This window comes from Microtus oregoni, unplaced genomic scaffold (assembly GCF_018167655.1).
Source record: "Microtus oregoni isolate MIOR12 unplaced genomic scaffold, Mior012 000020F_ref0000438, whole genome shotgun sequence".
In the NCBI taxonomy this organism is placed as follows: domain Eukaryota; kingdom Metazoa; phylum Chordata; class Mammalia; order Rodentia; family Cricetidae; genus Microtus; species Microtus oregoni.
In genome coordinates, this window is record NW_024543079.1 from 17,998,965 (window position 1) to 18,026,266 (window position 27,302).

Below are 27,302 nucleotides of genomic sequence, written 5' to 3' on the forward strand. Positions count from 1 at the left end.
CCCATCTGCCTGGGGCACACATCTGGAATTTAAGCAACTTGGATGATCTCATCACACACTCTGGGCAGAAGACAGGAGTGCTACCTTTGGTACTTTAATTTTAGCACTTTTTTTTTTTTTAAATCTTTAGGTGTTTTATCTATGCATGTCTATACACCACTTGGTGCCTGGTCCCTATGTAGGCCAGAAGAGGACACTGGGATGGCCAGAATTGGAGTTTATAGACAGATGTGTGCCACTACATTGGTGCTGGGAATCAACCTGGGGTCTCTGGAAGAGTAGTCAGTACTTTTAACCAACCTGTCACTATAATCTATGGGATCCAAGACCCTCCTCTGGCTTCCAGGACATCTGCATACATTCTGTACACACTCACACACATACAGTTAAAAAAATTTTTTCTGGGGGACGGTAGGACCTGAGTGGGAAATGGCATGACACTCTGGGACGATAGTGATCTTGATGGGACACAAAAATGTAAACAAAATACTGCCTTCTATATTTATTAGGGGAACTGAAGTGAAATGTAACAAAGAAGGTATGTATCCAACATCAACAGTTTTTAAATAAATAGGCAGTCACCAAAACTATCATTTTGACAAATCTGATAAAATAACTTTTGAGAAAAATTAAAATGTAACTCTAGGCTATTACTCTAGAAATCTAAATTAAAATAATTTAAGGAAAGTATTTTTAAAAACCATTATTCAGACTAGCAAGACAGGTGAAGGTGCTGCATCCCCATGACCCAGATAGCAGGAAAACTGGCTTTTGTAAGTAGTCCTTTGACCTCCACAAGAATGCTAAAAAAATAGAAAACCAACCATTATTCCAATGTTTGACAACCTCTGTATTTAAAATGACTAAGCAAAACAATTTTTTTCTTTTCTTTTCCTTTTTTTTTTTTTTTGTTTTAACGCTTCGTGAATTTGAGTGTCATCCTTCCACGGGGGTCAATGCCAATCTTCTCTGTATCGTTCCAATTTTAGTATATGTGCTGCTGAAACGAGCACTTTCTTTTCTTTTTTAAAGATACAGGGTCTCAATATGTAGACCAGGTTAGCCCAGAACTCAGAGATCCACCTGCCTCTGCCTTCTGAGTGCTGGGATTAAAGGTGTCTGTCACTACGTCCAACTCCAGAGCAATTATAAAGGATTTGTCAGGGTATTATGGGGCATCTTGGTGATCAGCGTTAATTCTCAGTAAGAGAAACATTACTGGCACCTACAGGATGGAGGAAGGGGAACAGAGAAGATAGGACAGAAAAAAAACAAGGCAGTCTTTCCACGCTATCTCATGAAGGACACACATTTAAATTCCTACATCCTCTCCATATTCATTCACACAATTGTTTATAAAACTCCAGCTTGACTCTGCTGAAAGCAGGTTGGATCCTCTACTTCTCTGTGACAGTTAAAGGCTGTGAGAGACAGGAGGGCAGGACCCATGACTGCCCTAGCAGGTCCCAGGCAGTTCTTTTGAGTTAGCCTACCATCCCCACCCACCTACCAACACAGCCAAGGGCTAATGCTGGCTGTCAAGATATAACCCTGGACCCTACATACCTACCAATCTGTGCTAAAAGGGGCATGAGGCACCGTGCAAGCAACCACCATGACACAGAGCTGAGAAAAGCCAGCATAAAGCACTTTTATTGCAATAATAAAACTTAAAACGCATATGTGGTGCAGAGGGCAAGGGACAAAAGCGTACTTTCTCTCACCAAATCACTACACAGGACAGCAGAGGGTGAGAAGGAACTGAGGGAGGAAAAGCCAGAAAGCCAAGATTAGCAGAGAGAGCCAAGCATCAGAACCCAGGAGATGCTGAAGCTGTGATGACCAGCATCATCTTCTTAGAGAACACTCAAGGATTTGTAGTGACGACTGGGCGTCCATTGGGTGGTGAGTCTACAAACAGCACCTTCAATTTAAACTTTCCATTAAAGTTCTTAAAATTTAGGAAGTGGAGCTTGGATAGTTACAAGATTACAAAAGTCCTGAAAATCCATTAGAAAAACCATAGGATGAAAAACAAATTAAGCCAGGTCACAAAGAAGGCTTCAAAGATCCCTGCCGACCCAGGGACAGGGACTGTAGTGTCTAACACAGCAGTAAAGGGACCTGCTTTACAAGGCAGACGGTTTCAGAAGGTGGGAGGGCTGTCAAAGGCTCGCTCCCTCCCTTCCCACTTCAGTTTGGGTAGGGCTTTCAATTTAATAGGACTTCCCGCACTGGAGAAAAATCCAGCCCTCAACAGCATCTCCAATCTGCTATGGCTTTGCAGCACAGCAGCAAGAATGTCTTAATATATAATAAATTTTTCATCCAAAAAATTAAAATAAAATAAAAATTCTTGCAAATCCCACCCCCAACACCAATTCCTATTCTAAAGTTAACCCATCGCTTGTGCTGTTAATACTTGACAATATACTTCATTGGAAACCTAGATCTGAAAGACTTAAATTGAATCTTCACCCCAAAACAAAATAACTTGAGGTTTATGACATATAGTTTAGGTCAACACACATACAGAGAAGGAAGAGGACATGGAGGTGTCCGAAGCAAAGCCGAGTGACGGAACACATTCAGTCGGGTAGGTGTCTATACAAAGAGTGGTGGCATCAGGAAAAGCTCCACATGGATTCATGTGCACCCGTCTGAAGGTACCAGATCCCTCCATGGCAGATCTGTTGGGGGACAGAAAATCTGTGAGTTCCAGTAACTCATTGTTCTATGCGTGGACAGTCACAATATTATCTATCATGTCAAGTCCCGTCCTGAGCAGCTGAGAGGTCTTGAACCAGGCAACTTCTTAAAGCTGGAAAAAGCTGATGAATTGACTCAGTTTCCCGGCAAGTAACTTTCTTGTGTCGACTTGCCATGAGTGGTTCATATGGCTTTTCTCCTGGTAACCTAACATTAAGTTTAGCTTGCTAAAAACAGAAGGAGGCCGCCCCTCCCACTCCCGATGCTGCTGACAACACAATGAGGTTCCAAAAAGCATCCTCACTCAGTCCCTGGCTGTGGCCTCTGGGTTCTAGGGGTAGAACAAACAGGAAAGTCTAGGTCAGCTGGAAGGGTGACATTCATGTGTAAAGAGATCCTAAAAGTCACAAGAAAAATGCCATACTACTAGTTGCTGAGTTTAATGTTCTAATAATGAAAAAGGGGACAGGAAAACAACTTGGGACCCTAAGGTCTCTCCCTAGGACTGACTGCCTGATCTCAAGGCTGCTTCCTTGAGGTTGTTCAAGCTAACGCTACTCCTACAAAAGTGTTTTTCTTACTAGCTTCTAGAAAAACAGGACAGAACAAGGCCAGAAAGAATTTTACTTCTAAATGTCTAAAATGCTAGCACTAGGAACTTAATTCAAAGAGCTACATATAAACAGCTGCCATCCCCACAAGCTCCTCAGCAACACATGCCGTCCTGTTCTTAGAATGGCCAGCTTTTACAATGATGGGCTGTCCCAGAGAGGGGAGAGGGGCTCTATAGTCTTTTCTGTCCTCACTTCTACCAAACACTGGGCCTACCAACAGAGCAGCAGTTAAGTACTCTTACCCATGTGCAAGGAGCTAAGGGAGGAGGCCACTTCTGTCATTCCAGTTTTAGAAGCTCCACATCGAAGACCAGAGTGGCATGTGGTGGGATGATGCCTGGGTGCCCAGTGGCTCCATAGGCATAATCTGGGGAGATTGTCAGTTTGGCTCTCTGACCCACACTCATCTGTGAGAAAAAAAACAAGGATTAAACTCAGATGGACAAACTCCCAATCCTTCCACAAGCCAAGCTGGTCCCTGGGTGTCCCTGGCATGAACAGTGTTGACCAAGACACTCAAGTGACTACAGCTGCCCATTCAGCAGGCAGCACCCACACTGTGAAAAACTTGGGAGGCTGCAGTTAACACTAGATGGGACCCAATGGCAATTAAAAACCTCTCTTGACTTTTTAGGACTTACTGATGTTATACAAATAGTTCTCATGCTGTGTTATTTGGACAATTAAGAAAGGAGGAAAGGGGCTGGAGAGATGGCTCAGTGGTTAAGAGCATTGCCTATTCTTCCAAAGGTCCTGAGTTCAATTCCTGGCAACCACATGGTGGCTCACAACCATCTGTAATGAGGTCTGGTGCCCTCTTCTGGCCTACAGGAATACACGCAGACAGAATATTGTATATATAATAAATAAATAAATTTTTTTTAAAAAAAGGTGGGAAAGGCATGTGTTTATACAGATGCAACTTTTTCATTTAATCCAAGGATGTGGCAACTCTGTACACAGAAGGCTGACTGTACTTGGATTTAAAAAAAAAAAAAAGCTTAAACAAAAACAGCACAGATTCGACTCTGAGGACAGTCTACCATTCTGTACTATATTTAATCTTTTTATGGTGGATAGGGGCAGGATCTCACTCTGTAACCTAGTGTAGTATAAGATGACTTCAAAATAACAACAATACTGTTGCCCTAAGTTAAGATTATAGGTGTTCACTACCACATTTATACATACATTCTTATAGTGAGAGACTAAAAAAAGATTGATTTTTATGGGAAACAAGGCAATGTAACATATAATATGCTATTATTTATAAAAATATTTATATATTTATACTAATTAACAGAAGATATCTTTAAAAGGATTATCTCAACAATATTACTTTCTAGGATATTCTAACAACCCATATATGCCCATGACAAAGGATAATGACCTCATACACATTCCCAAACAATGGATTAGTCATCAGAAAGATCCCAGTGGGCTTAAGATACAACATGGAAACATGGCCATGATACTATTAGACAAAAATAGAATCTTCCGAAATTGCATCTGTAGCAGGACCTTGTACCTGGAAACATGGAGCCAAACCAGCATCAAGAAATGGAGAGGGGCCATCTGCCTCCTCCACCCCATCCCTTTTTCCCTCCACCCCTTCTCTGTTATACACAAATGACCTAAAGACTGATGACACCTTCACCACCTGATGAATAATTAATTAACCCTACAAAGGCTGTAACTGAGCCTACTTTCTAGAACTTGCCCTTCAGTAATACCTGCACACATGTTAAGATGAAGACTGCAAGACAGGTATGCCGTATTGCTTATCAAAATACTGGGGAAAGACTCAACTGGCCTTCATTAGGGTTTTGGTTAACTGAACTATAGCACCCATGCCCCGCAGAGAGCATTCAGCTGTATGGGTCTGCTCATGTTCAGGTATGGTCAAAGTTAATGAAAGAAAGTAAACTCCAGGCCATTTTGTGCATGTAAAGGCAATAAAATGTGCTAAACTATACAAGAAACCCCATGGGCCTGGAGAGATGGCTCAACAGTAAGAGCACAAGCTGCTCTTGCAGAGGACCTACCTGGGTTCAGTTCCCAACACCCACATGGCAGCTCAAAACCATCTCTAATTCTAGTTCCAGGGAACCCAATATCCTCTTCTGACTTCTGAGAGTACAAGACACAGATGTAATATATATGTATACATACATGCAGGCAAACATTCCTCATTCAGTAATAAACCTTTACAAAGAAAGCAAGAATGACCCTCCCAGAGAGTTACATGTGTGTGTTAGGCAGATGCTAGGAAACAAGGCACACGAGAGCCTACCTGGGCTACCCCTTCTTCCCAGCCTCGGATCACCTCCTGCTTGCCTAGCATAAACTTAAAAGGCTTGTTTCTGTCCCGAGAGGAATCAAATTTCTTTCCATCTTCAAGCATCCCTGTAAAAAAAGGTACAGTTTTAACATGAGCAACCAAGAGAAACGACATAAAACAGTTCAAACAGCAGCAGCGCAGGTCCCATCCTCACAGCAGCGCCAGGGCTAGGGGTCGGGTTCTAGCCTGGAGAACTGTGTTATCTCTGGAGGATTTCCTGTGGCCTCAATGGGCAGCTATGCAGTTGGCCTGAAGCCATATAGTCTGTTACCTCACTCTGAGGTACAGCTATTACCCTGCTCTGGAATTAGAGTACCATGGACTTTCTCAATTGGTAATGTGGTTTCCTTTGCCCTGTAAGGGCCTCCAGTGCAAGAGGAAGTGGTCCCCAGTTTTGTCACAGTACACATGTAACAAGTACACAGCATCTTCCAACCCTGCTCTCATGGCTGGATAAGACTACACTGCTGCTCTCCATGGCAGGTGAATGAGCATTCGTCTAGAGAGGAAAATTCTCTCCGTACCATAGGGAAAGAAAAAGAGGACAGCTTTCTCCAGCACTCTAGTACTGTTTTATCAAAAACAAACAAACAACAAAACCAGGAACCTGAGCACAGGCTAGCTCTTGAGTTGCCAGTCATCCTGAGAAAGTAGCAAATAACCTGGATAACTAGGGGAACTGAAACACGCTAGCATTCAGCCCGCTGCTGAAGCTCGTGTCTTCACAGCACACCCCATTTTAAAGAAGAACCTCTGGCAGAAAGTGAGGTAATTTGCTCAAGAGGCAAACTAGACAAAACCCTCACACCACGTTCCTTTTACTAGACTGCTTTCCTAAGGGTCAGGCAAACACAATGAAAGGGGAATCCCAGCAACAGAGAACAGAGTGAGCACCGTGAGAACAGAGGAGTAGACATCTGCGGCAGACATCTACAGCTCCCTTTTCAATAACATCCCTGCATGGTCTCTCCGGAAGCCAGGATCAGTTAGCTGGGATAGCTGGCCCTGAGCTCCTGAGGCTCTCACAATGCAACTTCGGGCTGGAGGGAACTAGTTGTGGAACTAGAACTGATACACAACGCAATAAGGGTTCAAAGATCCATTATAAAAGAATTCTCCTGTGCATGAGTTTATAGGGGTAAAAACCCTGATAAAAATCCCAACCTGAAAAACAATGTCAGCCCTGGCCGTAGACTGAGGAAACAAGAGATGAACTGAAAGCATTATCACAAGCCAGACTTCTAGACTTTAACCAAATAGGAAACAGGGTGGAGGCTGCTGTCCTGAACAGGAGTCCAGGCGGATGTCCTGGGAAGGGCCTCACTCTGCCTGAAGACTGGGTGAAGAACACAGAGGAAAACAGGACTACCCCTTTTCTAAGTCTGTAGAGAAACAGGAGGTGGCACCTTAAGACTACATTTAGCTTACTCTTTTACCAGAATACCACTTGATAGAAGAACTAACGAGCAACTAACGAACAAGTCTATGAATCAGTAACGAGGAGATCAGCTTCCACACACATGCCCACTGCTAGCTCAAGCTCAGTCACAGGAATCACCCAACTGGGCCTGAAGTTAGGGAAAGAAATGCCAAGATTCTCAGAATCCTTTCTCTGGACATGAGCAAGCCTTTCCATTCTGCTTATGAGACTGCTTTAACAGAAATAAGGAAACACCAAGGCTCTGTAGCTTACCTAAGGGCAGAGCCAATGAACTGGGTGTGGGGATGGGGTTAGGGTGGGGGGAGGGGGGGAACGGACCTGGCTCTAGCAAAAAGCTTTATTTAGTCCAGCAAGAACTGTGAACCATGAAAGATAACTGATAACCAGAAACAACCTCTTCCTGGCCTGGGCTCCTCTGGGCAGACCTTGAAGTAGGACCTAAGACAAAAGAAAGAGTAGTCCCTGGTTTTTAGGCTTAAATGTAAGAACCTGCTGAGGAAGATATTGTTTGATAGTTAAGAGTACTGGCTGTTCTTCCAAAGGACCTGGGTTTTGTTTCCGGCACCCACATAGTGGCTTACAACAGCCTTTGACTCTATTTCCAAGGATCTGAAGCCCTCTTCTGGTCTCTCTCTATATATATTTAGGCAAAACACCCATACATGAAACATAATTTATTTTTAAGAAGTAGAGGCAGGCAGAACTCAGTTCAAGGACAGCCTGGTGTACAGAGCAAGTTCCACAGCAGTCAAGGAAACACAGAAAGACCCTGTCTCAAAAACAAAAAAGTTCAGTTAAGTATTTTGAGAAAAACAAGACCAAAGGAGTGCCTGAACCAAGGCTATGAAATAGTTCAGACCCAGAGCCTCGCTCGCTCTCGTTGCAGCACCAACTTTCTAGGAGTGGTATAGTCCAGTCCCAAAGACAGACGGAACCACTCTAAGCCTTTCTCTACACCAGCTCTAGACTGGGAAGAGCAGACATACAGGGCAGTATGAGTCTTAGACTTATGTACTATTTCCTTTGTCTATCAGAGTTTCCTAGAAAAGTCATACATTATGAGTAAACAGAAAAAGACCCAAGAAAAAGCTCCTGGGTGGGAGATAGTTCAGTTGGGAAAGCATAAAGTTCAATCCCCCAGAACCTCACTTATGGATGGATGGATGGATGGATGGACGGACGGATGGACGGATAGATGTAAAAGGCCTGGGAAGGATGGCACACGTGGGCATTCCCTGACTGGGGAGCAAAAACAGGATTCCTAGGGCTTTCTAACCACCAGTATAGCCTATCAGCTCCAGGGTCAACGAGAGACCCTATCTCAAAAAATAAGGTAAAGAACTGAGGAAGACAACCAACTTAACCCTTAACAAATATTGTGTAAGGATGTAATAGTGACCTCGAGAAGGTCAGAAACACAATTGCATCACCAATACTCTGACCTAGTCCCAAACTATCTCTCTCAAGGATTTTGCTTTGGGATGATTAAATCTGCTATGAAGGTGTTAATTATAGAAACAGTAAAAAACAAAACAACAACAAAATATAGCAGCTGCCAAGACCTGAGGGATAATTAGAGCACAGAGGATCTCTAGTAAAATATAAATAATCTTTCTGATACTAATACATAGTAGACATGTCACTGTACACTTGTCTGGTCTCTCCAAATTTCAGAATGTATACCAGGAGCTGTCCTTATACTATGGATCTTGTGTGATTATAGCACAGGTTCACCACTATAAAAGAAAAAAATTTTTTATGCACACACAAAGTCATTCCTTAGATACATTCATTTTGTTTGAGAGTCTCACTGCAACATTACCAAGTAGAGTAGGTTAGCTCACCGGGGAGTGTCACAGATCTGCTTGCCTCTATCTTTTCATCTGGCCATTGGTGGGATCGCAGGCATATGTCATAGCATCATTTAAATTTTAGATGGGGCCCAAACTTAGGTTCTCATGCTTGAAAGTCAAGTGCTTTACCAACTAAGCCATCTCCTCATTCTCAGGTTCAACCTTTTTTTTGTTTGTTTTGAGACAAGGTTTCTCTGTGTAGCTTTGGACTGTCCTAGAACTTGCTCTGTAGACTAGGCTGCAGTATGGCCTTGAACTGCCTCTACCTCCTGAGTGCTGGATTAAAGGCGCGCGCAACCACCACCCAGCACAGGTTCATCACTTTTTAAAAATTTACCTGACAGGAGACACTCCTAATGGGAAAGGCTATGTCTATATGGGGCCAATTACAAAAGGAAGATTTCTGTTTCTCTGTAGAGTAGCTACAGATGCTCCAAAGTGGGGGAGTGGGATGTGGGGGGGGGGGCATGCTTTGCATTCTTACTTAGTAAGATTTCTGGATACTTATGACAACCTGTGAGACGAAGCTTCCTTTAATTTACTCAGCACGTTCCAATGTAATGCTGCCATGAGGAGAAAACCCACCACGCTTCCCTGACTGTGATAAGAAGACCAGCGTCTATGTTGGGGTCCAACACCTACACAGTATGTGCACAAACAAGCACGTGTAACTTATGTGTAATTACTATAATCTTTTCAAAAGATCTTAGTACTGCTTTGCCTGAGTTGCCTCAACTGACTAGTAGCATGCAGGAAGCTCAGAGGGACGCAGCTTCTCTCTGCCACTGAGGCCGTTAGCAGCTGTCTTCAGTGAGGGATGTCTAACTCCCTTATCTTAAATGTATGTGGGACAGAGGGGCAAAGGCCTTATTATTAGCTCAGGAAGCAGGATCAATGCCTTATTCTCTTATGTTATTTCACACGAGCTGCTGTCTAAGAAAGGGGAACTATGCCAGCGCACAGTCATTTCCTGTCAAGCTTATCTATTTTATTTTCACGAGAAGAAGTGAGGGTAAGAGGTATTCTTTGGGGCTGAGATTGTTCCCCAAAATTGAATTCTAAAAAAAAAAAAAAAAAAAAAAAAAAAAAAGGAGCTCCCAAGGTCCCAATGAGGAGCAGATGGAGGGAGAACATGAGCAAAGAAGTCGGGACCACGAGGGGTGCACCCACCCACTGAGACAGTGGAGCTGATCTATTGGGAGCTCACCAAGGCCAGCTGGACTGTGACTGAAAAAGCATGGGATAAAACTGGACTCTCTGAGCATGGCGAACAATGAGGGCTGATGAGAAGCCAAGGACAATGGCACGGGGTTTTGAACCTACGTAATGTGCTGGCTTTGTGGGAGCCTAGCCAGTTTGGATGTTCACCTTCCTAGAAATGGATGGAGAGGGGAGGACCTAGGACTTACCACAGGGCAGGGAACCCTGACTGCACTTTGGACTGGAGAGGGATGGGGAGAGGAGTGGGGGGAGGGGGAGAAGGGTGGGAGGAGGGGGAGAAGGGTGGGAGGAGGGGGAGGGAAATGGGAGGCTGAGAGGAGGTGGAAACTTGTTTTTTTTTTCTCCTTTTCTCAATAAAAAAATGGAAAAAAAAAGGTTATATTTTATGTATAATGGTGTTTTGACTATATGTATGTATATAAACCAGAAGAGGGTATCAGATTCCATAACAGACAGTTGTGAGCTGCCATGTGGTTACTGGGAAGTGTTGTACTAAGGATCTCTGGAAAAGCAGCTGAACCACCGAACCATCTCTCCAGCTCAATAATTAAACTCTAAAGGCTACATAAATATCCCTAGAGCTAAGGGATGAGTGAGTGTCATAATGGGCCCAAGCTAAAGGACAAAGAGGTTCTTGAAGGAAGAGACACAGAGGAGCAGAAACGTCAGAAGGCATGAGTGTGCATGCAGCTTTCTGAGAATTATGCTGCTCAGCTTTGAGAGCAGATGGAAAACAGCTAGCAGATTTCACTTTCCACCAAGTACTGTCTCTGAACAGTCATCCGACCAGCTACCCTCCTCTCCACAATACCTAAGAAACAACTGACTTAAGACATCAGACACACAGTAATCTCTGAAAGTAGGGAGATAAGCAAGGCCTGCCTCCAGTGGCTCCAGCTCACATCCTTGGGAATTTTCTGAGGTGGGAACAGGGATTATCTTCAAGGCAGCAAGAGTCAACAGAACACATCACCTCTAATCAACTCCCAGCTCCACACATACAAGTTAGAAAATTGGGATACGTACCCACACTCTATCAAATATTACTTCATCTTGTGTATGTTTGGGGGGGGGGGTTGTGCATGTCTGTGTGTGTTCATGAGTTTGTGCCATAGAAATCAAACGGAGGTCAAAGGACTACCTTAGATGTTAGTCCTCACCATCCACCTTGTCTGAGACAGTCTCTTGTTCACTGTTTCATACTACAGGCTTGCTGACCTGCAAGTTTCCAAGGACTCTGCCTTGATCTTCCATCTAACTGCTGGAGCACTAGGGTTCTATGCTATCATGTCCCACTTTACATGGGATCTGACACCAGTGATGTGAAAGGGGCTTCTGTTTTGTGTTGATTTCATTGGTTAATAAAGAAACTGCCTTGGCCATTTGACAGGCCAGCCCTTAGGTGGATGGAATAGACAGAACAGAATGCTGGGAAGAAGAGAGATGTGAGGCAATCATCATGTCTCTCCTCTCTGGGTCAGATGTAATGGAGCCAGCCGCCAGGTCAGACATGCTGAATCTTTCCCAATAAGCCACCACCCTCGTGGTGCTACACAGATTATTAGAAATGGGTTAATCAAGATGTGAGAATTAGCCGGTAAGAGGCTGGAACTAATGGGCCAGGCAGTGTTTAAAAGAATACAATTTGTGTGTTATTTCGGGTATAAAGCTAGCCGTGCAGGAGCCGAGCTGGACGAAAAGCAGGCCTGCTCCTCTCACCATCTACACACCAGTACCTCTTTAAGTCACAAGCTGTCTCTCTAGCCCTTTAGTGAAACTTCAAAATAGATCATGGCCCTAAATGCAAACACCAAGCCTACAAAATTTTTTAGAATACATGGGGCAAAGAAAACCTTACAATATGAGACTAGGCAAAGATTTCTTAGGTATATTATCAAAAAGCACATGTCATTAAAAAAGAAAAAAACAAACACTGAAATTCATTCAAAACTATTTCAGCCAGGCAATGGTGGCACATGCCTTTAATCTTAGCACTCAGGAGGCAGAGGCAAGAGGATCTGAGTTTGAGGCCAGCCAAGTCTACAGAGTGAGTTCTAAGACAGCCAGGGCTATGCAGAGAAACCCTGTCACGAAAAACAAACTGAGGCTGGAGAGATGGCTCAGAGGTTAAGAGCACTGGCTGTTCTTCCTGAGATCCTAAGTTCAATTCCCAGCAACCACATGGTGGTTCACAGCCGTCTATAAGATCTGGTGCCCTCTTCTGGCATGCAGGCACATGGAGACACAGAACACTGCATATGCAATAAACACTTTAAAAAGCCGGGCGGTGGCGCACGCCTTTAATCCCAGCACTCGGGAGGCAGAGGCAGGAGGATCTCTGTGAGTTCGAGACCAGCCTGGTCTACAAGAGCTAGTTCCAGGACAGGCTCCAAAACCACAGAGAAACCCTGTCTCGAAAAAACAAAACAAAACAAACAAAAACAAAAAAAACAAAAAACAAAACTCAACCTTTTTAGAAAAGACAAGCCAACCAGGGAGAAGGTTCTATATACCCAGAGTATTTAAATAACTACCAGATGTGGTTCCTGTTACCAGGCCTGGCTGCTGTGGAGGACTGTGTCTAGGACCGTGGCCCCTGACATTAACTACCAAAGGCCATGTGGATGCTTGGGGTATGGCCAGCTACCCACGATCATGGTGATGTATGGGCCCAAGCTGCTGTCAAGGGCCATGCCTAAGTCTGTGGTCCTGCTGCAGCTGGGGTCTATGATGACATCTGTAGTCTATGTTACCACAGGGGGCCCTTGGAACCATGCATGATGACATTTGAGGGCCACAGTTAGCCTGTCCCACCCTTCAATGCCTCCTCACACACTTGGGAGGACTGGCCCTGATGGCATGGGGATAGGAGAGCTGGCTGTCTCATCTGAGGGGATGGCCCCAATGGCCCAGACTAACCAGTTCAGCTACCACCCAGGGCCTTGGGTTGGCCCTCTGTAACATTTACTCCATCTATGACCTGTTGGCAGCACATGAAGGAACTGGTCCTGTGAAACAACACCCACAGGACTGCCATTACTCGGAGATATCCTAGAGGAGTTTCAGTGAAGGTCCAGTGATGATGGTGTACCAGATAGAACCAGAAGCCTTGAACTAGACCAATGACTCATTACAATGAACATTTGCAAATAAAGCTCCCAGGTGCCACTAGGATGAATGAAAGTGTTGGTGAGGTGGGAAAGACTGTGAATCAAAGAGGGTTTTTCTTTTGGCCTTTAATTTTTTTTTTTAATTTTCTATTGGAGGGGGACACTGCATGGGTGAAGGGTGGATATGGGGGAACTGGAAAATGAGTGAAATTGGGATGCATGATGTGAAATTCCCAAAGAATCAATAAAGAAATTATGTTAAAAAAAACTACCAAGAATGAGGAAGGATGATTGCCAAGTTCAAAGGCCAATTTCAACCATACAACAGATGATGAAACTAAGAAAACAAGCCAATTGAGACAAAGCTTTGAACCTATATTTCACTAAAACAGATGTACACAGATGGCAAGTGAGCATATGAAAAGATGTTCAATATTCTTAGTCATTACACAGTGCAATTAAAACCATCAGGAGGGATACTACTGATTAAAGTGAATAACTGAAAGACTGGCCGTATCAAGTTCACACTGCTGGTGGAATATAAAACAGAGCCAACTACTCTGTTAGGACCTGAGTGTGAACATTTGTGTTCCATATGGCCCAGCCATTCTGTATCAGTATTATCCTAGAAATATGACAGTATACAAAGACTCTTACACAATCATTCAGAGCAATTTTTAACAGTCAAACCCTAAGAACCAACCCAAGCACCTCCCAAATGATGACTAAATGTATAAACAGAAAACTACTCAGCAACAAAAAGGAACAAACTATCTATACACAGAAGACAGAAGAATCTTGAACACTTACAACAAGTAAAAGAAACCAGTACAAGACTAATAAACACTACATAGTACCATTTGTAAGGAATTTTTACATCCCAAACTAGCCAGATGTGATAGTGTACATCTTTAATCCCAGCACACCAGGATGGCAGAGAAAGGAGGATCTCTGTGAGTTCAAGGCCTGCCTGGTCTGCATGGAGTCTAGCAACCCTGGCTCAAAACAAAACAAAACTGTAAACTAAGTTCTGTGACAGAAAGCATATTAGCTGCTAGGGAAGGAGACAGAAAGGAACTTCAAAATGATTTTAGCAGGGCTTAGACTGTACACTGTTGTGGTCTTTAGGACAGTGTTTCATTATATAACATAGGCTGGCAATAACTCATAATCCTCCTGCCTCTAACTCCAGGTTGCTAAGATTTTAGGTATGAGGCATTACACCCAGCTAAAACTGGACACTTAAAACATCTGGCATTTACTGTATGACAACTGTGCCATAACAAAACTTTAAAAAGGAAAGTAGGGTGCTGATGATGGAGGTGCACATCTATACTGAAGGCTGGGGGAATAGTATTCTGAGGTCAGCTAGATCAACAAAGTGCCTGCAAAGACAGAAGGGAAAAAAGTAGGCAGTGGCATTTATTAACCTCTGCATATGCTCAGCTCCTGTTCCACACAGGGAATGGAAGTAGGGCAAAGAGAAGGGAACAGGTTGAGTCTCAGCAGTGTTCCATCCCTTTCAACTCTGGAGCCCCAGTCACTGGAACCTGGAACTCCTGAGCAGTGAAACCACCTGCCAAGTTAGCGCCAGAATTTCCTAGAGGAAAAGCAGGCTCAATAGGAATGAGACAACTGAGGCTACAGTTTACACACAGCAAGCTTTCTACTCTCAAGGCCACACGTATCTGCTGGCAGCAGTGGTCACTTTCACTTCTGATTGAACACAAACTCCACCTAAAGACAGAGTGGACTGAAGAGCTGCAGCTTCTCCGTTTCCAGTCTGAATTCACAGCACTCAGAGCTGACCTCAGCTAGAGGTTGCAGACCTGGACTCTTACATCGCGGTGGTATGTGGCTCAGCCCTTGGCTCCACTCGCCTCACTCAAGAACCAGCAGGACAGGACAAGCAGGAGGCTTCCATATTTAGCCCTTCTTCCCTATATGGCAACAGCAGCTAAGGGGTGCTTCTAAGAGTTTTACTTTCTAATCAGTGAGAAAAATGAGAAGAATTGGGGGTGTTCAATGTAAAGCACAAAACCACAGGAGGAATAAAGGCTTCCGCTGCACAAAGCCCATGCCACTTCTATCCCATGCAGCTTCTCGTTGGGAGAAATCAGACTCAAATCCTTGAGGGAAAAAGGGTTTTAGGAAAAAAAACAGTTTGGAGGAAGATGTAAATGTATTTTCCGCACGCAAGCAATCTGTCAGTCACACCCAACTCTGGAGTGTACATTTACAAGCAATTGGCAAAAGGAAAGACATGGGCAGCACCTACCAAGCAGAGTACCAAAGTGCCCTAGGCTGTGCTCTCAGTGCTTGGCTCAAGCCAACAGTGAAGACCCACAACCAAGACTCAAATCCACGAGGTCCATTGATTTTTGTTTCAGATTATTTTGCTTTGTGGGAAATAGAGTCCCAGGAAGTCTTCTACTGGGTGGGGAACAGGACAGAGACTCAAGAGACTCAATTCAGTACAGTACTTGTAATGACAGCTCATTCACAGCACTCAATAATCTTTGCATGAGGCTTTTACAGGTAGCATTTTACATTGACCAAAATAAAGGAAGTTATAAAGGGGAAATTTTAAACCCCTCTATTTAAAACACATAAAACCATCAAGTAACCCAAACATCTCAAAACCTTCAAAACAAAAGCAAAGTTCTTGTCATTTGCCAATGGGAGAAGAAGGGCTTGCTAAGCCCAAAACAGGATGAGTTTCCAAAGCACAGCCAATACAGCTGTTGAATGGAAGGGGGAGCCATCCCAAGACAAATCAGTCTGCAGGTTTCCCAGATCAGAGTACTGACAGAGACCTGAGGACAGATCTGTTTCCCTTCCCTCTGTATAGACAGAGAAACTTCCCAAACCTCTTTCTGCAATAATTTCTGTGTTAGAAAGACAACATTCCATGAGTTTTAAGTTCACCAATGGGAACAAGGGAGCAGTCAGCTGTTTGTGTCCAAAGTCAGTCCTGATGGTCATACTGATGATGTAAATGAACAGCATGCAGATCAGTGAAGTGTGGGTACGACTAGATCAAGTCTAGCTGAGTGCTTGCAATGAGCAGCGCAGAAAAGACAGAAAGAATGCTGCCACTAGTGAGAGACTGGAAAACCTTGACATTCAGACTTCTCACAATAGACCTTACTTTAGTGTAAGAAAACAAAGACAAAATTGGTGTTGGGAAAACTCCACCAGATTCAAAGCAAAAGCAACGGCTCTTCATCAGCAAGTATCTGAGCTGTTTTAGTCCACTTCTAGTCCCCAGGGACTGCTTCCCAGTATAACCTTCCTGCTCTGGGCTGCTTCTTACCACAGGTGAATGATATGGCCGGAGGTCTATCCCACCACTTGCATAGTCCACTAGGTCCAACTGTGAGGAAACACAGATTCAAAAGTCTTCAGAGTCAAGACCCACAGCGGGAGGAGCTGTGCAACACTCTGAAGAACACAAGTAGACGCGTCTCTCAATTCCCACGTTAATCACAATATAAACGTGGTACACTGGAGACAAAATGCATTGCTCTAGGGTGTACTTCTCCAGACTGATGGTGCCATTCCAACTTCCCTGCTCTGTTTTTGCTCTCCCTTAAGCATAAGCCTGACAAGTAGCTAGACACAGCCTTTGAAAATACAAAAAGACCTTATTTTCCAAAGTCCTCCCATGGCTCTGCATGTGAGAAAAGAATGTAAAATCCTTAAGAGTAGCTCACAAGAGCTGCCATCTCTCTGATACTTCTCTGCTTCCTTACAGACTGCGTTTCCATCAGGTACACCCTACTCCTTTGCACTTGCTGTTGTGCTCTGAGTTCCTACTCAAATAGCCCTGTAGATTAATCCCCTAAATCCTTTAGTGATCTATTCAAAAGTCACTTTCTCACTGAGGTCTTTGCCATTTAAAATCTTGACCCTTTCCTGATCCTCTCCTTAGCATTAACGAGCAACACATCTTTGCATTAATTATACCTTTCCCACTACAGCTAAAAATCGACAAGGGTAGGAATTGTGTTTTCCTTCATTCTTAAATTCTTGATACCCAGTACAGTACCTGGCACACAAACACACTTAAATTCTTTCTTCTTGCCTGCCTGAGGGAAGGACACCTAAGATAAGGTACCACTTCTTCCAGGCAGCTCTGGTTTACAGGTGTGGGCTGCCCTACAGGGATTTCAATGTCTGGCCACTTGCCCAAGACTCTCCTCTCCCACCTTCAGACACCATCACAGATTAATAGAGGGAAGGCTGAGCTCTGGGAGTAGTGGTTTAAGTACTTTCTCTTTCTAGCCTAAAGGAAACAGACACACCTACCACAGTAGTAGGAATGTGGGGAATGGAGGCAAACGTGGTAGCACTTAAGCAGAGGAACAGATGGACCCCCATCCCCACCCCCACCCCCAGGGAGAAACTTGTGAGTTCAAAAAAACAGGCTTGCCTGAGTGGTCAGAGCTCTTGGGACAGAAAGTGCAAATTTCAAAGGCACACAACTCATCCCACTGCAGTGGGACCCTCAGAAGAGCCAGAACAGCTGGGGTCACTTCACTGAGTTTGGTCTGGGATACCAGCAGATCACTGTACATTGTATTGGACGTCACAAGAAGGAAAATAAGGAGGATACCCTCATTCTTAGCAGGGGCTCCTGCCTTTTGAGGTAAGGATATTTCAAGCTAAGCTGGGAACAGTGGTGTATAACTTTAATCCCAGCACTTGGGAGGCAGATCTGTGAGTTAAAGGCCAACCTGGTCTACACAGCGGAGTTCCAGGATAACCAGAGCAAAACAAGATGGCCCAGCTAAGCACTGGTTATAGAACTATGGATGTGTTCAGAGTGGACAGCAACAGCACATATAACAAAACGGCAACCCCTGTGCCACACAGGCAGCAGCTCTCGGACACATTATGGCTGTTTTTACACTCCCTTCTTTGAAAGGCTCTCCATAATTAGTGGCACCCACATAGGAGAAACATGCTTTGGGGAAGACAAAGGAGCCTCTGCTGTCCTTACCTGTGGAAGGAAGATATCAGTGCTTATGTAACTGACTTGGGGACTCACGACGCCCGAGGAAAGCAACGTTTCTAGAGCCGGGTCCATTTTCATTTGCTAACACCTTACCAAGCTAAGGAAATCTGCGAGAGAAGCAAACCCTAACCTGTCCACGTAGCTAAGGTAGCACAGGCCAGCTGCACCACTCTCACAACTACTACCACCAAACGGCTTCCTCATGCACACACCCTGGGAGGGTGGCTATAAATGGACTACTCCCCAACATCTCCTCTGCACACCCATTTCTCCACCTGGGAAACAGGAGGTCATCCTGGCTGGAGCCAACCACTTCCAACTTCTGTGTTTGAGACAGGGTTTCACCATGTAGTCTTGGTCAGCCTGGAACTTGCTAGGATAGACCAGATTGGCATTAAATTCCTTAGATCCTGCTCTGCCTCCTGAGTGCTGGTATTAAAGGTATGAGCCACCATGCTTCCAGCTCAGGGCTTCCAACTGCTTCAATTTTAAATGCATCTAAGTCTGACCACTCCAAGGAGTTTTGGGGCCAAGACAACAGCTCAACCTTGCTCCTACTCTAGATACCAAAGGTATCTGGTACATGGAGCATAAGAAATCTAAGCACAGTATGAACACCACCATAGCTGCCACATGCCTCTGCTCACAAGGTGCTACTACTATGGTTTTACAGACAACATACAAAAGCCAAAAGAAAAACAACAATTTAATTAAGTTCCCAGAGCCCACTGATTGCAGAGACGAACACAAAGCCAGCAAAGGATTCCCATCCTTGAGAAGCAAGCCTAACAGCATTACTTCTATCAACGGGTTGGGCTAGAACACTCTCACATGTGAGATACAACCAGAGTACTATATATCCTCCAGAGGGAGAAGGTCAAAATCCATGTCAGCTCAAGACATGTTTACCTGACCCAGAGGAAGAGTGTTCTTACAGCAACATACCAAGTGCCCTTACTCCTATTGCCTACCACTCTTTCACACAATCCACTCCAGGCCCTGGGCCTTGCACAAGAACTCTTCCTCCAGATGGCCAGAGTCCACTACCAAACTTGCTGTGCGTGATGCTGGGGGCCGGGGGAGGGCACTCATCAGGACTTTTCTATCCCCCCCCCCCCTTTTTTTGAGACAGGGTTTCTCTGTAACTTTGGAGCCTGTTCTGGAACTAGCTCTTACAGACCAGGCTGGCCTCAAACTCACAGAGATCCACCTGCCTCTGCCTGCGTGCTGAGATTAAAGGCGTGTGCCACCACTGCCCAGCCCTTTTCTAACTCTCTACATTAAAACTCCCTTCCCCATCCCTCTCTGGTTTACTCTCTCCACCGTGTCTCTGTCTACCTGACATGTCACAATGTCATCATACTGGTACCCCCTCTTGAGATCAAGTCTTTCACTGGCCACATCTTGTGCCTGCCTTGTTGCTGCAGAGGGGAAGGCATCCGGTCACAACTCTGCCCCAACAGCTCCAGACTGTTTTGTGACAGCCATGCTGCACACTAGAAGATAAACATGAGCTTCCCTCCAGACATCAGTTCACCAACTACAACAGCTTGTAGGGAGTGAGTAAAATATGCAGAAAAGAGGGAAGAAAGCTAAAGAAAAGTTAAAGGCAATGGGCCAGATCAGCCCTGGAAGATTTGACAGCCCCAGTCAGACCTGAGGTGATGCCAAGGAACTCGTCTTCTCCACCAGACACCAGGATCCTAGGGATGGCTAAGTCTCATCCCAAGGACAACATGTCTAGCTGAACTTTAGGAGGATAAAAGAATTCCTTCAATCCACTTGAGACTTCTCTCACAACGGCAAGCACGTTGCCTGCTGTGGTTGAGTAAAAAGGGATGTGCACTAAGATAAGCCTCACAGCAACCACAAAGCAGCTGCGGGAGACAGGGAAGGAGGGGTTGTGGAAATCTACTTGGCCTTTAAGGACTTAAATGTGTAGCTTACAATCCCACCTCCTCCCTCAGGCCGCAGCTCTCAGCAATCACTGAATTATCCTCAGTGGCACCACAGAGGCCTTCAAGGCCTCACTCATGCTGTGCTCTGGCGGAGGTCACGGAATGCTTAACATGGCACTAAGTCAGCCCTTATTGGCATTTATAACATCACTGAGGTTGAGGCTGGGGGTGCAGCCCAATAGTTGAAATGTTTGGCTACCTGCAAGGTCCTGGGGTTCATCTCTGGCATTCAAGACTGAGGGGTGAGGGGGGTTCTGGTCACCTTCCTTCCTTTCCTGTCTCTCTGGACCCATTCTAAACCAGCAGAAACGGATACCTGTGTTAAAACTTGCATCATCAGGAGTATTCACCCAGCTCACACCTGAGTCACTCACATCCCTTCCTCTCAGTCACTCAGCCAAACGGTCTGAGCCAGATATTGAGAAGGAAACAGAAAAACTGAGCATGGGCACAAAGACTTCCACCACTAGCAGCAAGAGAAAACCAGAGTTGAGAAATAGGGGCTTTCTCCTCTCGTCTTGGGACTCCATGGCTTTCCTGTCTTTGAAGATCCTCTTCCTCCAATCTTAAAAGGCAATCTCTTCTGTTCACCATTCCTTCAAAATGGATTCTATTCCCAGTGACTTAAAAGCCTCCATGCTACGGATGTGATCTCACACAGTACTTCTACCCCCCTCTCTCACGCCCCCACAGGTCTCAAACAGGTTCTTCCTGGGAGGCTGGTGGCAAAGCCTCTTGGGAACAAAGCCACCCGCCCTCAGGAGAACAGCCTATTCTGTGAGTGCGAGGCACAGCTGGCTTCTCACTAAGGCGTCTTTGTGGAGCTTATCAAAATGAAATAAAAAAGAAAGCTTTTGTTTTAATCCCCGCCAGGGTCCTGCTGTTGTTCTGGGAACATGTGGGTGGATGCCACCCGCATGGAGAACACAGATTCGAAGAGGCATTAGGAGCCCTGATGCTGTTCTGGGTCCCACAGCCATCTGTTCTTTTAGGAAGAGGCTACAGACACTCTATGGAGAGAGTTCACCAAGAGGCACAGCAAATCATTTCTGCCTATATGCTGGTACCTGATTTGCAGCAGCAGCAAAACATAGGCTAGGAAAGGATGAGGGTCAGTCTTAAGAGACAGATGCAGTCAGGCATTATAGTGTGGCTACTGCAACCATGGGAATTCAGGGCATTGCCTACTCACCCACTTCCCTAACCCCTTAAACCAGTGTTTCTCAACCTGTGGGTCACGATCCCTTTGGGGGCCTAACAACCCTTCACAGGGGCTGCCTCAGACCATTAGAAACACAGATGTTTTACAATTCAAAAGAGTAGTTATAAAGTAGCAACAAAAATAATCTTATGGTTGGGGGTCACCACAACATAAGGAACTATGTTAAAGGGTCACAGCATTAGGAAAGTTGAGAACCACTGCTTTAAACACACGGTTTAAAAAAAAAAAGCAACAATATTAAAAAGAGCAACAATATTCTCTTTCAACTGGCTATCAAAGATGACTAAACTGACAAGAACTCCTCTGCTAGCCCTCCCAGACTAGGGTGCTGGCTGGAGCCCTACCACAGTTAATGTCCAAAACACCCCGCGGTTTTTGTTCATGACAAGAGTCGATTCTACCCAAAGATGGAGTTCAATATTCCTTCCACTGGCAGTTTTTCAAAGGTTCTGGTCCTTAACTCCTTCTATCTCCTGCCCACTTCTCTACTCAAGAAGTCACAGAAAAAATGGGGCAGAGAAAGTAAGATGTGCGTTGCCTTTCTCCCCTTCCCAGTAAGTCATTCCCCTCAGGAGAGGGATCCTCCCCTGATCAGGGAGAGAAGGCAACTTGAGCCTGAACAGCTTGGCCAGATCAGCCAGAAAAAACGGTGGGGGTGGTGACAGTGGAGGGGAGGAGGGAGAAGCAGAAGAAACAGAGGAAGGATGGGGGGGGGGGGACAAAGGAAAGGGTGGGAGAAGGGAAGGAGGGGGAGGGAAGTCGATTCATATCAGCTGTAGCTACACCACTCAGCCTAGCTATGAAGTCAGAGCCAGCGACCCTCCCCCTCCCCAACCCAGAAGGACCTTGTAAGGGCATGGAGGAAAAGATGGTCCCAGGGCCAACAATCCTAATGGTCTTGATACTTGAATTCTGACGGGTGTGCCCGTCTTTAAAATTTTAGTTACTGTGTACTGCACTCGCGACCCCTCGGTTTCCTTTATTTTTAAAACGGGGATGAGAAAAGTCTCTACTCCTAGAAAGGGGAGCGTGGGAATGCCATGGTGCATCCTTTAGTCTGGTAATCACTGCTACCCAGCTAAGATTTACAAATGGGTCAAAGAGAGAGAAAGAGATCCTGCATTATCTATTTCCTGAAGGGCACGTGAACCACAATAATGACTTAGCAAGTGGGTCGTTTCCCACCCGTCCCAAAAAGGTGAATTCAAGGGTTTTCCCGGGAAGAGATGGCTGGGCATACTAGGAATTACCTCCCCTTCTTCTACTGAAAGAAGGACCCCCCCCCCCAAAAAAAAAAAAAACACGGAGAAGGTATCCATCAGGCCTCGGAAACTGTTCAAATCTAAGGGAACCTTGCAGGGAGCATTTGACCTCCGCCAGGAGAAAAGCTCGCCCAGCTTCAGTTTCCTCGTCTGGGCAGCGGGGACCCTGTAGCCCCTGGGGGGCCGCGCACCGCTCAGGGGGTACCAGACTGCGACTGCCCGAAGCCCCCGCTCGGCCCAGCGGGCCCAGCCAGTCCCTCGGGGCCCGGCCACCGCCCAGGCCTCGGCCGCCGGCCACGCGGCCGCCACGCCCCGACCTCCAGCCACCGCTTCTCCCCCTTCCCCCACCCCCAGTGCCCGGCCCCACCCGACTCACCCGTGTAGTGCACCACGCAGGTCTGGCCGCGCTTCGGGAAGGTGCGCCCTGAGGAGAGACAGACGGCAGGTGAGCGGCTGCGCGTGGCGGCAGGGGAGCGGGCGGCGGGCGTCTACTCACCGTCTCCAGGAGAAATGGTCTCCACCTGCACTCCCATGGCGGCGGCGGCGGCGGCGTTGGCGGAGGAGGAGGAGGAGGAGAAGGACGCGGGCGGCGGTGCGGCGGGTGGCGTGCAGCCGGAGCAGACCTGGCGGCGATTCAGCGGCTCGGCTTCGTCCCACAGCGTGTCGCCTGCGCACGCGCGCGGCAGGGCACGGTACGCCCCGCCCTGCTTGCGCCGGGCGCTCACGTTTCGGAAGCTCCGGCTGCTGGGCGGAGGGACCGGAAGTCCGCGGGCCACCGACCCCGGATGCAGCTGCGGCGGAAGGCTCTCTGCTGCCTGCTGCCGGTTTTCCTCTGCGTTTTTGTGCTTCTGAGAATCGCAGTAATAACGGGTCACTTAGAGATGCTTTACACTAATTGTAAAGCATCCCTGTAAGGACGATAGCTGTGAGTAGGCTTTGTGTATGTGGAACCAAGTTAACGTTCGTAGGTGACCCTAGGTTCCGACACCTTGTTGGAAAAGTCAGTGTTAACACTGCCCTGCATGAAAGCCCCTTTTTGTCCATAAATATACACACACACACATATAATATGGAGATAGAGCCGGGCATGGCTGCGCACGCCTTTAATCCCAGCACTTAGGGCGGAGGCAAGCCTAGTCTGCCTAGTTCCGGGCTAGCCAGGGCTACACAGGCCCTAAAAATAAAAAAGTTCTCACATGTGTATGTGAAGATACATACATATGTATGTATGTCCACTTGAATGCGTGAATCCCCCTCCTCACACAATCTTCCAATGGGGTTCTGTGGGTTTTGTTTGAATACCTCCAATGAACAGATCATGGTGTTTCTCACAGCACTGAAAGCAAACTAGAAAAGGAAGTGAAGTCTTTTCTGCTTTTCCAAATAGATGACCCAGGGCTTAGTAAGACTCCTGACTTCTGCCTGGGGACAACAGAAAAGGGGAAACATGGCAGGCATTTTTTGAGGTTATCTGAGAATGGACGTTAAAGAACCTCGATGCCTTCCATTTGAGAGCCGAAAGTGGGAGTTACATTTCCTGTGAACTCATAGAATTTACTAGCATGGGTCCTTTTCACCTAGGTTCTTTGTTTCTGTCTCAGGAATCTTCATTTCAGGAGTCAGCAATTCCATTTTAAGAGTGCGTTTTCCAAATGTGGTTTCCAGGCCAACAAGATTGCCATGGGTTGAAGAATTTGAGTATGAAATGTTCCCTACATGTTCATATTTTATTTTTTATTTTTATTTTTTTTTTGGTTTTTCGAGACAGGGTTTCTCTGTGGTTTTGGAGCCTGTCCTGGAACTAGCTCTTGTAGACCAGGCTGGTCTCGAACTCACAGAGATCCGCCTGCCTCTGCCTCCCAAGTGCTGGGATTAAAGGCGTGCGCCACCACCGCCCGGCCTTGTTCATATTTTAGGTCGCATTTCCCAGCTGGTGATACTGTTGTCGGAAGCTATGGACTTTTTAGGTTCTAGAGCTTACAGAAGGTCACCAGAAGTGGCCCTTAAAGATTCCATCCAGCCGGGCGGTGATGGTGCACGCCTTTAATCCTAGCACTCGGGAGACAGAGGCAGGCAGATCTCTGTGAGTTAGAGGCCAGCCTGGTCTACAAGAGCTAGTTCCAGGACAGGCACCAAAAACTACAGAGAAACCTTGTCTCGAAAATCAAAAAAAAAAAAAAAAAAGATTCCATCCAGCCCCTGGTTCCTGCTTGGTTCCCTGCTTCCTGGTCCATTGTTATGTGAACAGTCTGTGCCACCTGTTCCTTCTCTGCCCTGGTGATTGAAATCCACTGCTACAGGCTGTGTTAAGCAGCTAAGAAATAAATAAAAACAGACCCTTCTGATGAGACTGGTCCTCTTAGGAAATACTAGAGTGTTCTCTCTCCCCTTCCCTATCCAGTGTGAGGAAACAGCAAGAAGATGGCCAGCAGTCTAGGACCCAGGAGATGGGCCCTCAGCAGTACGCAATTATGCAAGCATTCTGGCCCTAGACTTTCTGTCTTCAGAAATGTGATAGAAATCAATTTCTGCTATTTATGCCATCCAGTTTGGAGGCTTGTGGCTCAGTGGAAACATGCCCATAGCTCAACCCCCAGCTACACAGGGACGACAAAGCTCTCCGTTTCTGGTATTTGGTTACTACAGCCCAAAACTGCCTGAGGCATCCTTTCTGCATCACAGCTGCTTACAGCACACTTGTGCCCCTCCCCGAGACACACACTTTGGTTGGTGCTGAGGACAGAGCTAGTGTGGATAGGGTTAGAAGCCAGAAGTTTCTCCTCCCTCCTCTCCTCCCATTTACTCCTTCTATCACCCCTCTGGGCCCCCTCCCCCCTGCAACCCACTCCTCCTGTTTCTGTTCATAAAGGGGCAGGCCTCCCATGGGTATCGACAAAGCATGGCATATCAAGTTGAGGTAGGAGTAAGCTCTTCCTTTTGTATTAGGCTGAGCAAGGCAACCCAGTATGGGGAATAGGTTCCCAAAAGACAGTTCAAGCTTTAGAGACAGGCCCTGATCCCACTGCTAGGAGTCCCACAAATAGATCAAGCTATACAACTGTCACACATATGCAGAGGGCAGCAACGTGCTTTGATGTGAAAGTGAGCTAATTGTGTGCAGTTAATTTGAGCAAAAAGGGAAAAAACAGGCCTTTAAGTGTCTATAGCCCTTGTTGGACAAATAGATCTAGTTATAAAGCATGTATTCTATATATCAAAATTATGTAGCTAAATGAAAAGTCATCTTCCTGACTACCCACAGATATATGTGCCCATAAAATTGAGATGTAATCATGAGATTACATATACACATCACATGAGATTACACACTACAGTGCAGGTATTGGGGAGACACCAAGCTGCTTTAGCAAAAGTGAACAGCAGTTTCCAGAGCTGATGGTCCTGCAGGCCTTGCTTGGACAGGACTGACCTCCATCAGACAGTCACTCCTCTGCTGGGCTGACATCTGAATTATCAGCTGCCCTATGCTGTATATTTCCACATTTTCCAGCACTCCCCTACACCAGTCATTCATTTCCTACAGGCCAATATGATGGAAGCATTCCTTCTTACCAAGTAACTACTTGTGTCAAATTGACAAAAACCAACTACCACACTCCTTCGTGCTCTTGATTCTGACATGGTGTGTCCACAGCTATGGAAGTCATATGTGCTGGAATGTCCTGGGTCATGCTAACAGGAAATGTTTTTTTCTGGTGTTCCCCTTGGCTCTTTAAATATCAGAAAATTTTGGTTCTGTGTAGCTCTAAATTATATTTCTCAAATGACGTTTAGGGCTGAAGAACAAACCTTAATACCCATGCACTCAGAGGACAGATTGGAAATTGTCTTCATTGTGGCCACAAACAGGGACTCATGGCTCCAAGGGAGTCACAAAGCACTGTGACCACTGTGACCAAGAAACAAGATGAGAAACTCAACTGCCCTCAAAGTCAGGGAGGTCTTCAAGCTCCAACAAGACAAGAGGCAGCTGAGTAGACAACAAGAAGTACAGTGAGGGCTGGGGGAGAATCTGAGTGGTAGAGAGCTTGGCTAATGTGTGGACATAACGATAAATGCTGTGTTTGTGGTTTTAGATGTTTTGCATATGCAAATCCCTAATCCAGAGCCCAAATTCCAAATTTAGTGTGAAAGGAACCAATTCCAGAGAGGCCTTTGTTTTGCTCTTTGGTGGGAATCTTGTAGCCCAGGCTATCCACTACGTAGCAAGAACGACCTTGAAATTATAATCCTGCCTCCATCTCCCAAATGCTGGGATTACAGGCTTGTCTGGCTTTATATTGGTGCTGGTGACCAAATACAGAGCCTCATGCATACAAGGCAAGCAATCTACTAACAGCTCCATTGCCAGCCCATGGCCATGTTATTCTCGACAGTTTCTCGGAAAATACCACGGCGGAGGAGACACATTTGCTTCCTCATGATTCCAACAGAAGCCGTTTGTCCTTTAGCCAACTTCTTAGCACAGGGGAGTTTGTGGTGTGTGAAAGAAACATAAACCCAAAGAGCCTTCATGAAAGTGGGCTGTCT

At 45.8% G+C, this 27,302-nt stretch overlaps 1 protein-coding gene and 1 non-coding gene across 3 annotated transcripts; both read right to left on the reverse strand.

Moving 5' to 3' along the window:
* Positions 1–489: 489 nt before the first annotated feature.
* Positions 490–23,439, reverse strand: Fkbp1a (FKBP prolyl isomerase 1A). Of its 2 annotated transcripts, XM_041670660.1 has the most exons (5): positions 23,248–23,439; positions 23,128–23,175; positions 5,617–5,729; positions 3,566–3,730; positions 1,628–2,690 (listed from the first exon to the last, which is right to left on the reverse strand). In XM_041670660.1, the coding sequence occupies exons 1-4, from the start codon at positions 23,282–23,284 to the stop codon at positions 3,602–3,604; spliced, it is 327 nt and encodes a 108-aa protein (XP_041526594.1). In that variant the 5' UTR covers positions 23,285–23,439; the 3' UTR covers positions 1,628–2,690; positions 3,566–3,601. The 2 variants fall into 2 exon arrangements, with proteins under 2 accessions (XP_041526595.1, XP_041526594.1); XM_041670661.1 differs by lacking the exon at positions 5,617–5,729 and having other exon boundaries at positions 490–2,690; positions 23,248–23,432.
* LOC121460573 lies at positions 906–1,013 on the reverse strand. Its single transcript, XR_005976066.1, has one exon. It is a non-coding gene; the product is annotated as a U6 spliceosomal RNA (small nuclear RNA).
* Positions 23,440–27,302: the final 3,863 nt, after the last annotated feature.

Bases quoted from the DNA above. Each gene is read 5' to 3' on its own strand.
- Fkbp1a (XM_041670660.1), bottom strand. From the start codon at position 23,284: ATGGGAGTGCAGGTGGAGACCATTTCTCCTGGAGACG. The intron at 23,176-23,247 runs GTGAGTAGACGC...GTCTCTCCTCAG, and splicing joins GACCATTTCTCCTGGAGACG to GGCGCACCTTCCCGAAGCGC. The intron at 5,730-23,127 runs GTGAGTCGGGTG...CTTTTTTTACAG, and splicing joins CTGCGTGGTGCACTACACGG to GGATGCTTGAAGATGGAAAG.